Raw genomic sequence first — 16,179 nt, forward strand, 5'->3', positions numbered from 1 at the left:
GGGGGGGCAGGTGTTGCAGACGTCTGCTTGGTGGGGGCAGGTCCACTACCTTGACGCTGCAACACAAATATTCACTCCATATTTATTATTAGACAAAAAATACTTTCTGAATATTATTTATGAGAGAGAAAGAGAGAGAGAGAGAGAGATAAGTAGAGAAATACACACAGACAAATAACAGAAAGAAAGACATATCCAGAATATAACACACACATAACCTACACCCAACATCACAGAACATTACACCACATATCCCTCCCCCCTCCCAACAACATCACCCACATAACTAACACAAAACATTATACACAAACCAATTGACACCCTACAACATGTGCCGCCAGAGAAAGCCAAACACATCAACACACACACCTTACAAACTCCCACACAACTCACACCACTTGAGCCAGAACCCCCCCCCCCCCCCCGACAAGTCACTCTAGATAATAAGTGAGAGAGAAAATCTCCACAAAACAGCTACCAGCAAGTGAGGAAGGCAACGGAGGGACGACATACGCACAGCCGTCGTGGAAGGCAAGCCTTCCTAGTGGCAAGAGAGAAGAGCGATCAATCGTGCGCGATACGAGGTTGATATCGCTTTGGCGATCTCTGTCGCAACAAGATCAGTTCCCCTCTTGTCAGTGATATAGTTTGTTCCTGCAGCGTTGAACATTTTGCCAAGAGGATCTTTGATAGAGCACTTCACCTTTTGTTTTTCAAATAGAGTCCCTATGTTCCTCAGATAGAGTCCCTCAGTTCTACGGACAGACTCTTTCTGCTGCTCAGAAAGAGTCCCTCTGGGAGAACCTCTTCCGGAAAGCTGTCCTCTAGGAAAGTCCCACTTCCCGTCCCACCTTTCAGTGCCGGACTAAAGCAGGTGCTATAGATGCCCCAGCTGTTTCTCATCGCCCTGGTGCATATAAAGTGTTCTCTCGTCACTTGGTCTCCTGGGGTGAAGTTTCAGCCCTGAGTAACGAGGACACGCGAGCCGCAGCGGGGGAAACTTCAGAAGATTTACTGGAATGATATCGAGCCTGAAATTGGTGCCAGAAATTCCTCACTGGAGGAACAGTTTCAGGCAGTTTGATGACCTGAGGCGCGCCCTTCTGATGTCAACACCCCCCGTCACCGGGCCCCAGACTGGATGAATACGGACCCCAGACCACGGTGTGGACGAACACGGGCCCCAGACCACGGTGTGGACGAACACGGGGCCCCCAGACCACGGTGTGGACGAACACGGGCCCCAGACCACGGTGTGGACGAACACGGGGCCCCCAGACCACGGTGTGGACGAACACGGACCCCAGACCACGGTGTGGACGAACACGGACCCCAGACCACGGTGTGGACGAACACGGGGCCCCCCAGACCACGGTGTGGACGAACACGGGGCCCCCAGACCACGGTGTGGACGAACACGGGTGGTCTAGGACACGACACGGGCATTTGAAATGGTCACAACGCTCCAGCAAGACCCCGCTCTCGCTGGAGCAGAAGTTGTGACCCTTAAACTGTTTTGCAACACCACCGATAATGACCAGAACACTATTATACAGCAATAATAATAATAATAGTACGTAACTGTTAACTTTTCTGCTGACCATGACCTAAGTTCAGACTTTTGCCCTATGGATATGTTAGGTTAGGTTGAACCCCCTAGGGCTCAGCCTGTTGTTAAGCATGCAGGGGAATCCACAAACACGCGCCCAAACTAGCATAGATTGTATACAACATTACAAATATATTTACAATAACAAAAAATATACACACTACATAAATGACCTTATATCAGGGGACTGTGGGAGCCCCCCCCCCCCACTTTGGTTTACTTTGGTGACTTTTCACCAAAGTGCGCACGTCACCAGCGCCCAGACTTCCACCACCACCCAACATCCACGCCCACGCACAAAACACGCCCACCCATCAACCACGCCCACCTATCAACCACGCTCACTTATCAACCACGCCCACCCATCCCCTTAAGAGAGGAGAAAATAGTGTCGGTCGCATATTTCGTGACGTTTTCAATTACTTGCCAATTTTGACACCAGGGCGCCCATTACGCCCGCGGCGGAAGCGGGAAACTCGATATTCCAGGAAGCGCGCGTAAAAAGGTTGCGATTTTGGCGGGAGAATTGGAGAGAGAACGGATGGAGAGTAATGGGTAATGGTACACCGCGTGGGGTACCACACTAGGTGATGGTACACTGCGCGGAGTACTACACCAGGAGATGGTACACTGCGCGGAGTACTACACTAGGAGATGGTACATTCGCTCACAATTCAACCACTACATTTCCTTTCACCTCATGCTACCAGACCTCATGTGAGCACCCAGACCTCCACCACCACCTCATGTGAGCACCCAGACCTCCACCACCACCTCATGTGAGCACCCAGACCTCCACCACCACCTCATGTGAGCAACTAGACGACTCCCACTCGCCCAGCAACAGTTTTTCCCACAGTTATGCAGGTGTTCCTGGCTCACAAAGATCTCTGTTTAGAATCCCAGGTGCCATCTCCCTCCCAGGTGCCTCCGCCTCTCTCCCATGCTTCCCTTCCTTCCCCCGCCTCCCCAGGTGCCTCCATCACCCACCCCAGACGCTCTCTGTCTGTCGCCATACTGACATAAATCAGCTTCGACTCTGGGACGCGACCCAAGATATAGCGGAGGTGTCGTCTATCCTCTCAGGTCTGGCCTTCCGGGAGTTCTCTACCAGTCTCTCCCCTCCCATGTGCTCCCCTCCCATGTGGTCCCAAGAGAGCCCGTCAGAGCGGCGCTGGGTGGTGTTGGTCCAACATGTGCACAGTCAATCTGTACAACTTCGGGAATAACCTATTAACAGCAGTGATTTGAAAGGTAAAGCGCGCGGTGAAAAAATGTTGGTGGATTGTCACATCTGGCTTAGTCACACCTGGCTTAATGACAATATTTTCGTTTTCCTTCTTATCCTCATTAAATAGCATATTTTCTGCGACCCAATGCAAAACTTTCATTATATCAAATCAGAGGTTTGCTGTGTCCTCCATATTGTCTACTCTCATAAAAATGCTAGTGTCATCTGCAAAGGAAGATACAGTACTATAGTTTGTGTCCTTGTCTATGTCCGATATGAGGATGAGAAAAGTACTGGAGCAAGCACAGTACCCTGGGGGACTGGAGCAACCACAGTACCCTGGGGAACTGGAGCAAGCACAGTACCCTGGGGGACTGGAGCAACCACAGTACCCTGGGGAACTGGAGCAAGCACAGTACCCTGGGGGACTGGAGCAACCACAGTACCCTGGGGAACTGGAGCAAGCACAGTACCCTGGGGAACTGGAGCAAGCACAGTACCCTGGGGAACTGGAGCAAGCACAGTACCCTGGGGAACTGGAGCAAGCACAGTACCCTGGGGAACTGGAGCAAGCACAGTACCCTGGGGAACTGGAGCAAGCACAGTACCCTGGGGAACTGGAGCAAGTACAGTACCCTGGGGAACTGGAGCAAGTACAGTACCCTGGGGAACTGGAGCAAGTACAGTACCCTGGGGAACTGGAGCAAGCACAGTACCCTGGGGGACCAAGCTCTTCACGGTGGATGGTCCAGATTTGACTTTGTTGACTTTTACAACCTGGGTTCTGTTAGTTAGGAAATTGAAGATCTATCTTTTTACTTAGTTAATAATTCCGACTGAGCGCATATCATACGCAATAACACTATGGTCACATTAGTCGAAAGCTTTCGCGAAATATGTCCCTATTACGTCAGCGTTTTGCTTGTCTGCTGTCTTCTAAAGTATGTGTTGTAGTGGTCTATAGCGGGAGGCAGGAGCTGAACCTGGGCTGGTTCTACAACATCTACATAGCCCTAGCCAGGGCTATGTAGATGCTGCGACTCTTTGTGTTTTGTGGTTTTGCCTTCAAGCATTTTTCAAAGATTTTTATGATGTGTGATGTTAGTGGTATCGGTGTATATTTGTTTGCGTTTGCTTTACTACCTCCTTTGTGGAGTGAAGCGATCTCTGTTGTTTTAAGTATGTCGGAGATGACACCAGTATCTAGGCTCCGTCTTCAAAAGATGTTTAAGGCCTGTCATAATGGTGGTTTGGAATTCATCATGACTATAAAATTCCAGGAGTCTGGGGCTGGTGCAGAGTGCATGGGCATGCTGTCTATGGCTACTTCGAAGCGCAGTGGGGTTATGGTGACATCTGATATGTGGTTCGATGTTGGTGTCAGATTCTTGAAGAATTCGTTTGGATCATTAATCTTCAATGTGTTCAGGGGTTTACTGAAAACAGAATCGAACAGTAGCCATAATATTCCACTCATTTCTTTGTCGTTATCTGTGAAAGTTCCATCACCCTTGCGCATGGGCACAATACTAGATGTAGTTTTTGTTCTAGATTTGGTATACGAGAAAACAGTATTTTGGGCTTCTCTGTATTTCAATAATGGTCTTTTGCTCTCTTTGCGTCTCCTGGATTATATGATTCTTGCAGCCTTAGCTCAATCGTTTCTACTTCTCTACCTAGCCTTCCTAGTCGTGTTTGGGACAGAGAGGAGGGAGGTCCGAGCTCTTCTGGGACGTGTTTTCCTCGCCTGTAGCAGGAACGACGTTCTCCTTCCAACTTACACATTTTTCTCTTATTTCCAAGTGGTAAGTGACGAGTAGATATTGTTAGTGGTGCTGCGTCTATTGTCTCGAACCACTGAGTTTCGTTTCCATTGTAGAACGATTCTTCCCAGCTTATTTGTGCGTGGTCTTGGTTTATTTGTTCCCAGTTAATCGGTTTAATATTAAAACTGTATTTGTTGAGTTCTCCTCCTCCTGGATGTGAGACTGGCTGCACACGTCTTGTCTGACCTCGGATTATCTTGTGATCTGAGTAACATGTATTTGTATGCATTATGTTCTTAACTAGTTCGCCATTGTTTAAAAAAAATAAGGAGAAAGGTCATCTTTTTTTTCTAATGGATCTATTGTTTGCTAGTTTGAGGTCCGTCTGTCTTACACACACTTAAGAGGTCACTTGTGTGACTGATCATTTAGACTGCTTCCTGGGCCTCTGGGACAACTGCGTTTGTCACGTTCTTCCAGTTTAGCTGTTGTAAGTTTAAGTGGGGTATCAACCAGACCACTGTCATGCTTGGGGAAGGGCTGGTTAAGTTTTCTAAGCAGTATTCCATGGCGTCTTCCCCCAGGGTAGCGTCGTCGCCAGGGGAACGAGGTATCTGCTAGCGTGATGGCTTGGTATCACTCCCATTGTATGGCGCTCTACTGGTGGCTTGGTATGAGAGGCTATGTATGGGCTTGGTGCGTGACCCTGGGGACCGTGGCTGGGTCCTGCTCAACTCATGCCTGTCTCACTCTAAAGTTATCCGTCCGTGGGTTATGTCCCGCGTCGGAGCCACGCCCGTACCGTCCCAGGTACACTTCAGTGAGAGCTACGGTACAGTGAACGTCACTGAGCGTCAGCTACGTGTGGCCGCTACACCCGTGACGCAGCCGTCGACGCACCACCTGCTATCAACAAATTATATCTAATCTCTGCTTAGAGATCTCCATAGCGATCGTTATCGCTATCTCTTCATCACAGGAAGTGCCTCAAAGGAGGAGGAAAAAAGTAGTATATTAAGAGACAACCCGCGTCCCCCTTGCCAGCCTGTGTGTGTGTGTGTGTGTGTGTGTGTGTGTGTGTGTGTGTGTGTGTGTGTGTGTGTGTGTGTGTGTGTGTGTGTGTGTGCGTGTGTGTGTGCGTGTGTGTGTGCGTGTACGTGTGCGTGCGTGTGCGTGTGTGTGTGTGTGTGTGTGTGTGTGTGTGTGTGTGTGTGTGTGTGCGTGTGTGTGTGCGTGTGTGCGTGCGTGTGTGCGTGCGTGTGTGCGTGCGTGTGTGCGTGCGTGTGTGTGTGCGTGCGTGTGTGCGTGTGTGCGTATGTGCGTGCGTGCGTGCGTGCAGGGAGCCCCCACCCCAGTTTCCCATCTACCTAAGCGCGATAGATTTAAATCCTGAGATAAAATCTTTTGCATCCTCTGTAAGATTTATATTTTTCGCGACGAGTTGGGATGTGAGCACATTTAGTCGCGGCTAAGTGAACAGTGCTCGGGGGGTCGAAGACCCAATGGGCCCGGGTTCGACTCCCGGGCGAGGCGGAAACAAATGGTCAGAGTTTCCTTCACCCTGATACACCTGTTTACCTAGCCGTAAATGTACGACGCCGTGTACACCACCAGGAACCAACCAGCCGTGTACGACCACCATCAACCACCGCTGTTGTCTGGTAATCTGGGTGACCAAACCACCCCATTAGAGGAGGGCGGTCCCTGGGTCTCCCCTGATCAGTCGTAACTCTCCGCCTTAACTGTGAGACACTGACCCCTGACCCCTGACCCCGTGAGCTCGGGCCATTGAGCAGTGCAGGGTCCCGGGAGGCGAGCTCCACCACACACACATTTCGGTATCTTATTTATGGCCCAGATTAACCTGTTTCGTTCTTCCCCCCTTGAGTTATACCACACAACCTCAGAGTGCCGTTATGAGGCACTCTGAGACAACCTATAACGCGGGTTGTTTGATGTGAGGGGGGGGATGGGGTAGGGGTTGTGGAGGGGGGGGGGGTGTATGGGGAATGGCCGAGAGAGGGGGTTGGGGGGGGGGGGTAGGTTGTTCGGATGGTGGTTTGGGGGGTTAATTGTAAGCTCGTTTGGTCGGTAACTCACTGTTAATGTTAAATTACCTTTCCATGGAGACTTGTGGGTACTTCCTGAACCATTTGTCATATACAAACGACTATTGATATATAATAATTATTAGGCATGTGTATGTATGAATATATTAATTAACAGGATTGTTCCTAGTTTAGCTAAATGAACTCTGGGGTTCAGTTCCTGACCCCATTATGTGCTTCTGTAATTCTTTCAACAACCGCCCACGGGATGGGTATAGGGTCTATCACCACCCACGGGATGGGTATGGGGTCTATCACCACCCACGGGATGGGTATGGGGTCTATCACCGCCCACGGGATGGGTATGGGGTCTATCACCGCCCACGGGATGGGTATGGGGTCGACCACCGCCCACGGGATGGGTATGGGGTCCACCACCACCCACGGGATGGGTATGGGGTCCACCACCGCCCATGGGATAGGTATGGGGTCCACCACCGTCCACGGGATGGGTATGGCGTCCACCACCGCCCATGGGATAGGTATGGGGTCCACCACCGCCCACGGGATGGGTATGGGGTCCACCACCGCCCATGGGATAGGTATGGGGTCCACCACCGCCCACGGGATGGGTATGGGGTCCACCACCGCCCACGGGATGGGTATAGGGTCCACCACCGCCCATGGGATGGGTATGGGGTCTATCACCGCCCACGGGATGGGTATGGGGTCTTCGTATGGGTATGGGTAAGCTTCTGCAGCCTCACAAAAACAGTCCACAAGAATAATATTCTTAATTAGAACAAGAACATGAAGAATAAACAAGGAAGATTAAGATGGTGGAGGAGGAAGAGAGGAATGAAAGCCAGATCACTCGCCAGAAGAACACTGCCTCAAGTCATTCTCTCAACTTTCTCCAGACAAAACACAGCAACAACACTCATTCCCTCGTCTCGTCTTAACTGGCGCCAACACTTTTGAAACATTTTGTAACATGTCTGGGAGCCGGTCGGCTTGTGATCCTGTGGTCCTGGGTTCGATCCCAGGCGCCGGCGAGAAACAATGGGCAAAGTTTCTTTCACCCTATGCCCCTGTTACCTAGCAGTAAAATATGTACCTGGGTGTTAGTCAGCTGTCACGGGCTGCTTCCTGGGGGTGGAGGCCTGGTCGAGGACCGGGCCGCGGGGACACTAAAGCCCCGGAATCATCTCAAGATAACCTCAAGATAACATTGCAAGTTGTGTGTGGCATAGCCCTATTCTCTCCCAACTCTTGTAGCCACAGGTTACATATAGCAACAAAGCAGCACGAGACAACAACAACAACAACAACAAAGGAGTCCCACAGGGCTCACTTCTAGTGCCTATTCTTTCTTTACGTAAAAAAAAAAATGGTTTCAGAACTTCAGCAAAAATATAATAAAAGTTTTATGTTACTGAGTTAAGATTATAATGGTTTAAGAGATATATAAAATGCTGAACTGAGAATACTTGAGCATTGTCTTGCAAACAATATAATTTGCTTAAAAGGTGATTGGTCATGATAACTTGAACATGACTCGGACAGTTCTGTATTTACAGTTTTTATTTGGACGTAATTATATGCGTTGGAAGACGCCGACGTAAGAGGCGGAGTGCCTCAAGGGTGAGTCTTGGGACGCGAGCCAGGATCCCTCGAGTATTTACGCAACCACTTGCGAAGCCTGTACATCTTTCCTTCAGCCCGTCCTCATAAACAAAGGCCAAAGTCCATTCCATCCACCCGCTAACCCCCCCTTCCCCCTGTTTATGAATGAAAAACGGTTAACACACGGCACGAAACTGTTGACTTTCGAACACTTCCGGAACAAGTGCTTTACTGACGAGATTTGTTCGAACCACAACGCTGTAAATGCTTCACCCACGTACTACAAATACAAATAATCGCCAACAGAACCTAAACACCTAACCTAACCTAACCTCACCTAACCTAACCTAACCTAACCTAACCTAACCTAACCTAACCTAACCTCACCTAACCTAACCTAACCTAACCTAACCTCACCTAACCTAACCTAACCTAACCTAACCTAACCTCACCTAACCTAACCTAACCTCACCTAACCTAACCTAACCTAACCTAACCAATGCCTAAATATGCACAATATGCTAATATATAATAATATAATTTACATTTGAGAAAATTCCTGTCTTGAATGAGCAGCATGTTACAATTGATATGAATGCGTCTTTGGGGTCGACCGCTGGATGGAATGGACTTAGCCTGAGGACGGGTTGCTGTTCTTAATCATGGTAGTCTACATTAAATAAACAGTTTACCAGCTCCGAAGGAAGTGCTGCGAGCTTGTTCATCACAATGACACCCTTGGGTCGTGAAGTTGATCATCACAATGACACCCTTGGGTCGTGAAGTTGATCATCACAATGACACCCTTGGGTCGTGAAGTAGATCATCACAATGACACCCTTGGGTCGTGAAGTAGATCATCACAATGCCACCCTTAGGTCGTGAAGTTGTTCATCACAATGACACCCTTGGGTCGTGAAGTAGATCATCACAATGACACCCTTGGGTCGTGAAGTAGATCATCACAATGACACCCTTGGGTCGTGAAGTTGATCATCACAATGACACCCTTGAGTCGTGAAGTTGATCATCACAATGACACCCTTGGGTCGTGAAGTTGATCATCACAATGACACCCTTGGGTCGTGACGTAGATCATCACAATGACACCCTTGGGTCGTGAAGTTGATCACCACAATGACACCCTTGAGTCGTGAAGTTGATCACCACAATGACACCCTTGGGTCGTGAAGTTGATCACCACAATGACACCCTTGGGTCGTGAAGTTGATCACCACAATGACACCCTTGGGTCGTGAAGTTGATCACCACAATGACACCCTTAGGTCGTGAAGTTGATCACCACAATGACACCCTTGGGTCGTGAAGTTGATCACAATGACACCCTTGGGTCGTGAAGTTGATCACCACAATGACACCCTTGGGTCGTGAAGTAGATCACAATGACACCCTTGGGTCGTGAAGTTGATCACCACAATGACACCCTTGGGTCGTGAAGTTGATCACCACAATGACACCCTTGGGTCGTGAAGTTGATCACCACAATGACACCCTTGGGTCGTGAAGTAGATCACAATGACACCCTTGGGTCGTGAAGTAGATCACAATGACACCCTTGGGTCGTGAAGTTGATCACCACAATGACACCCTTGGGTCGTGAAGTAGATCATCACAATGATACCCTTGGGTCGTGAAGTTGATCACCACAATGACACCCTTGGGTCGTGAAGTAGATCATCACAATGATACCCTTGGGTCGTGAAGTTGATCACCACAATGACACCCTTGGGTCGTGAAGTTGATCACCACAATGACACCCTTGGGTCGTGAAGTAGATCATCACAATGATACCCTTGGGTCGTGAAGTTGATCACCACAATGACACCCTTGGGTCGTGAAGTAGATCATCACAATGACACCCTTGGGTCGTGAAGTAGATCACAATGACACCCTTGGGTCGTGAAGTTGATCACCACAATGACACCCTTGGGTCGTGAAGTAGATCACCACAATGACACCCTTGGGTCGTGAAGTAGATCACAATGACACCCTTGGGTCGTGAAGTAGATCACCACAATGACACCCTTGGGTCGTGAAGTAGATCACAATGACACCCTTGGGTCGTGAAGTAGATCACCACAATGACACCCTTGGGTCGTGAAGTAGATCACCACAATGACACCCTTGGGTCGTGAAGTAGATCACCACAATGACACCCTTGGGTCGTGAAGTAGATCATCACAATGATACCCTTGGGTCGTGAAGTAGATCACAATGACACCCTTGGGTCGTGAAGTAGATCATCACAATGATACCCTTGGGTCGTGAAGTAGATCACAATGACACCCTTGGGTCGTGAAGTAGATCATCACAATGATACCCTTGGGTCGTGAAGTAGATCACAATGACACCCTTGGGTCGTGAAGTAGATCACAATGACACCCTTGGGTCGTGAAGTAGATCACAATGACACCCTTGGGTCGTGAAGTTGCCAAACTGGTAAACTGTTGAATAAATACGAACGAGATGCCATAATTAAAGTTATACAGGTTTAGTAATTAGTGTCGCAATTGTTTGAGAAATCCTGGATTGACCCTTGAAGGTCAACACAACGTTGTAAATGCGATTTACATTTGTATTTTTACATTTGTTATACATTTTACATAAATGTAAATGCAAAAGCCTGGATGGACCCCCCTGAGGCACTCCGCTTGCTACGTCGACGTCTTCTAAGGCATAAGTACGTCTAAAATATACCATAAATACATACAACGTGGCCCGGGAGAGTAGTGACCTGATAAGCAGAGTCCCGACCCAGCAGAGACCGACCCAAGTCCCGACCCACCAGAGACCGACCCAAGTCCCGACCCACCAGAGACCGACCCAGCAGAGACCGACCCAAGTCCCGACCCACCAGAGACCGACCCAGCAGAGACCGACCCAAGTCCCGACCCACCAGAGACCGACCCAGCAGAGTCCCGACTCAGCAGAGTCACAAGCAGAGTTAAACACGTGAGTTAAATATGCCGGTAAAGGGCAGATGAGTATAAATGCCAGTCACCGCAAGAGTAATACATGTTGGAAGCAAAAATTATCGGTCAAAGTATTCACTCAACACAATGGAACAAACGAAAGTAAATGACCACACAGACCTGGTAGTGAAAGGTGAACGACCTGTCCTCACGCCTAATACATCGAATTATTTACGTATTCAACAAACTCCTCAAAATGGCGAGGTATTTTGCTATGCAAAATTGCATAGTCCCACCTCTTACATGACAGGTGGGGGGACTATATGCCTGTGTGTATATGTATACACTCTCACATGGTGGGACTATGCCTGTGTGTATATGTATACACTCTCACATGGTGGGACTATGCCTGTGTGTATATGTATACACTCTCACATGGTGGGACTATGCCTGTGTGTATATGTATACACTCTCACATGACAGGTGGGACTCTTCCTACATTACAGGAACGAAATAAACTCCCAAACTACTGACCATATTTATTATAATTATCAATAAACAACTACAGAACAGACAATACACTTCACACGAGAAAAAGCAACAAATAATGAGGGGGGGGGGGTCTCTGGAGGAAGGTGAGGGGGGTCGAACCAGCGTTCTGGTCACCCCAGACACGCCTTTCACCTATATCCCCCATATAGTGATCTCAGTGTACTTATCTAGCGAGAGCGCTTGGCGGCGCACTCCTGTATCTACCCCAGAGAGAGAGAGAGTGTGTGTGTGTGTGTGTGTGTGTGTGTGTGTGTGTGTGTGTGTGTGTGTGTGTGTGTGTGTGTGTGTGTGTGTGTGTGTGTGTGTGTGTGCTGCCGACACCAGAGTGTATGTGGCTTATATGTAAAACTTGGATTGGGTACGAGTTCGGTGTTTCAGACACCTAGTGGAATCGGTTAGACTCCGAGTTGTGTAACGATTAGCACATCGTGGCTCGTGGGTTAAGACGGGTGTCGAGGAGGACAAGCACACGCCGGTTCCCTCCCGCAATCCTGCTCCAAACATTTCGTCACAAATTTTTTGTGAATGTTTTTTTGTGAATGCATTGTGTAAAAATATGTCACTTAAGCATCTACAGACACACTCACAACATCTTGTAGAACACAAAACATCTACAACTTGGATATCACAACACACGTGAGAATGTATGAACCGTAGTTGTGTGAAAGGGAACATTACCAATCTGGCTAACAGTGAGGCATTGTCTGTACCAGAGAGACACGGTCGTGAAGCAACTTAATTACAGACGACATTCACACTTTAGCAGCTTAATAAAAAAGAATAACATAATGCAGATAATAAGATATACTTTCGTCACTGTAACTCACATATCTATATATATGAAGGGAAGAGGAAAATGACGACGTTTCGCTCCGTCCTGGCTCCAGTGTTAAATCGAAACGTCGTGATTTGTCCTGTTTTACTGTATATGTGGGCGTGTGATGCCCAGTAATGGTGGGGTGTGGACGAGGCCACCAGCGGAGGATCCGGACGAAGGAGGAGCACAAGATGGTCGAAACTCTAGGGTCATAGCTGAGATCTCCGCACCTCTGCTCCCAAGTGTTCGTATGAGTGGGCTACCTACGTCCATCTTCGTCCATTGTGACGCTGGGATATCCTACATGACGCTGGGACACCCCTGCGTGACGCTGGGACATCCTGCGTGACGCTAGGACACCCCTGCGTGACGCTGGGACATCCTACGTGACACAGGAACACCCTGTGTGACGCTGGGACATCCTACGTGACACAGGAACATCCTGCGTGACGCTGGGACACCCTACGTGACACAGGAACATCCTGCGTGACGCTAGGACACCCCTACGTGACACAGGAACACCCTACGTGACGCTAGGACACCCCTGCGTGACGCTGGGACATCCTACGTGACGCTAGGACACCCCTACGTGACACAGGAACACCCTACGTGACGCTAGGACACCCCTGCGTGACGCTGGGACGCGCAGGACGACGGAGGAAGGCTCGCACAGCTCCCTCAGGTGAATATAAACTCTCCATCGGGCGTCCGCGGGAACACCTGCTCCCCATTGGCCGCCACGCCCTGTGAATCCACCGGGATGGTTTCACTCCTCACCCGGTACCCGGCCGCGTCAGCCACATACCGGTAGATGAACAGGTGACCTTCAGGACTCCTCCAGCTGTGGATAGAAAGTGGGTACTTAATAAGAACATTAAACCGATTGGGCCATACTTGACAGTTCTAGATTATGTCCAAGTCAACCCCCCGTTTGAAACACCCCCATCAATCCCACGTCAATTATATTCTGAAATCAGTTCCATATAGACGAAACGGGCCCACGAGTTTAAGATATACTATTATACCCAAAATATGTGCAGTATATTTATAGATAACTTCAGGGTAGTATGCTAATGACTATGATCCAGTTGTTAAGTAACAGAAGATAAGGGGCGAACCATCGTCTAATTAACAGCCCTCGATTGTTACATCTGAGGTAAAAAGTTGATACATTAAGGCAGGTGAACAGTGGTTCTTATGTCCTGGTCAGCTTGGTGACCTGGACCACTCATCACTCAAGATGTTCGTGTATATCATTCACGATATACGTACCAGAGCTTAGGTGAATGTTGGGCTGTGGAGCCTAGGTGAATGGTGGGCTGTGGAGCCTAGGTGAATGGTGGGCTGTGGAGCCTAGGTGAATGGTGGGCTGTGGGGCCTAGGTGAATGTTGGGCTGTGGAGCCTGAGGGAATGTTGGGCTGTGGAGTCTAGGTGAATGTTGGGCTGTGGAGCCTGAGGGAATGTTGGGCTGTGGAGCCTGAGGGAATGTTGGGCTGTGGAGCCTGAGGGAATGTTGGGCTGTGGAGCCTGAGTGAATGTTGGGCTGTGGAGCCTGGGTGAATGTTGGGCTGTGGAGCCTGAGGGAATGTTGGGCTGTGGAGCCTGAGGGAATGTTGGGCTGTGGAGCCTGAGTGAATGTTGGGCTGTGGAGCCTGAGGGAATGTTGGGCTGTGGAGCCTGAGTGAATGTTGGGCTGTGGAGCCTAGGTGAATGTTGGGCTGTGGAGCCTAGGTGAATGTTGGGCTGTGGAGCCTAGGTGAATGTTGGGCTGTGGAGCCTAGGTGAATGTTGGGCTGTGGAGCCTAGGTGAATGTTGCAGAGTGGAGCCTACCTGAATGCTCCGAACACCGCTTCTCCTGGACGTCCGTACTGGAACTGCTCTTGGTCTGGGGTCTCAAACGCCACAATAACACTCCCTCGGCCCCTGGAGGCCTCCGTAACCGCCTCCGTCACCGCCCCCGTCACGACCTCCGTCACCGCCACCAGCGTCACCGCCGCCAGGGCCCACCACACTCTCCCCTGAGGACAAAAAACACACAAGGAATCAATTATTCACAACTTCAATAATAACAAAAGACGGAATGTAAGCCACTCTGTAACCATTTTTTCTGTGTCCCTGGAGAGTAAATGTTAGTTTCTAATTTGACATTTGCATAAGGGAGTGTTGGGAAGACGTTTGAAGGCTGTCCACTGAAGGTGCAGTTCGTCACAGCTCTAGATAAGGCGTCGGCAGCCTTCAGGTACCTTCAAGACGTCTTCCTAAAGTTCCCCGAGGCGAAGGTCACAGCTAAACTTGAGGACGATAACGGCCGTCTTCTGGACTTTGGAGGCAAAAGCTGCTAGGAAATAACACTTATTCTCAAGGAACAAAAGTTATGTTGGTGTTACTCATAGCTAATCTTTTACATGGTTAATGCCTCGAGAGTATGTTTGTTGAGTGCCTCGAGTGTATACTAGTGAGTGCCTCGGGTGCATGTATGGCAATAAGGCGTCGCAACTCGCAATGATGAGTGCGTGTGGTGGCGGAGATGTATAGGGGGTTATGGCGAGGAGCCGGTCGGCCGAGCGGACAGCACGCTGGGCTTGTGATCCTGTGGTCCTGGGTTCGATCTCAGGCGCCGGCGAGAAACAATGGGCAGAGTTTCTTTCACCCTATGCCCCTGTTACCTAGCAGTAAAATATGTACCTGGGTGTTAGTCAGCTGTCACGGGCTGCTTCCTGGGGGTGGAGGCCTGGTCGAGGGACCGGGCCGCGGGGACACTAAAAAGCCCCGAAATCATCTCAAGATAATCTCAAGATGGCGAGGCCAGGAGACCTGGTCAGTGTTGTGAGAGTGGCAAGTGTGGGAGGTGGCAAGTGTGGGAGGTGGCAAGTGTGGGAGGTGGCAAGTGTGGGAGGTGGCAAGTGTGGGAGGTGGCAAGTGTGGGAGGTGGCAAGTGTGGGAGGTGGCAAGTGTGGGGGTGGCAAGTGTGGGAGGTGGCAAGTGTGGGAGGTGGCAAGTGTGGGAGGTGGCAAGTGTGGGTGGGGTGGGAGGTCGTCCCTCTCCCAGAGGCAACACTCAACCTCAGAAAATAGATTAAGTGTTACTCAACGGAGTCAGGCAACCTTTTTTTTTTCTTCAGGACTCAGGCAAAGAAGGTCACTCTTCTCCAAAATCATCTCTCCTGGTCAACGATCAGCCCTATGCTGTCATCTCCCGTCTACGAAATCCCAGACTAGCTAATTGTCACAGCTACGAGAGGTCACCTGTATAAAAAGGCCAGTCGTCTACAAAGGTCAGTCGCCTACAGAGGCCAGTCGTCTACAAAGGTCACCTACTATAAAGAACACGAACAACCAGTTTCTTTTCAATTCCAGCTAAAACATGAACCGGTGCCTCCCCCCCCCCCCCACATCACCAAATTTCACTAAACCTGGTTTAACCGGCCACCTGTTAAGCCTGACTACAGATCAATTGGCTACATTTCGTAACACTAGATTTGTGACTTAGAGTGTTTGATTCACGGATGTGTCTCAGTGTTTGGGACACGGTGAAAGTTGGTAAGTATCTAAGGACACAGTGAAAGTTGACAAGTATCTAAGGATACAGTGAAAGT

The 16,179-nt window shown here is 49.5% G+C and overlaps 1 protein-coding gene across 2 annotated transcripts in view; it reads right to left on the reverse strand.

The window, feature by feature from the left end:
• Nucleotides 1-11,998: 11,998 nt before the first annotated feature.
• Nucleotides 11,999-16,179, reverse strand: part of LOC123757530 (uncharacterized) — a 61,666-nt gene continuing 57,485 nt past the window's right edge. For both annotated transcript variants that reach the window (XM_045741252.2, XM_069327126.1), the window contains 2 exons: nucleotides 14,415-14,602; nucleotides 11,999-13,423 (listed from right to left, as the gene is read on the reverse strand). In XM_045741252.2, the coding sequence (XP_045597208.1) occupies nucleotides 13,261-13,423; nucleotides 14,415-14,602 (351 nt within the window). In that variant the 3' untranslated portion in view covers nucleotides 11,999-13,260. The remainder of the gene's footprint in view (nucleotides 13,424-14,414; nucleotides 14,603-16,179) is intronic.

The sequence above is a fragment of the Procambarus clarkii genome, chromosome 19, assembly GCF_040958095.1.
Source record: "Procambarus clarkii isolate CNS0578487 chromosome 19, FALCON_Pclarkii_2.0, whole genome shotgun sequence".
NCBI lineage: Eukaryota > Metazoa > Arthropoda > Malacostraca > Decapoda > Cambaridae > Procambarus > Procambarus clarkii.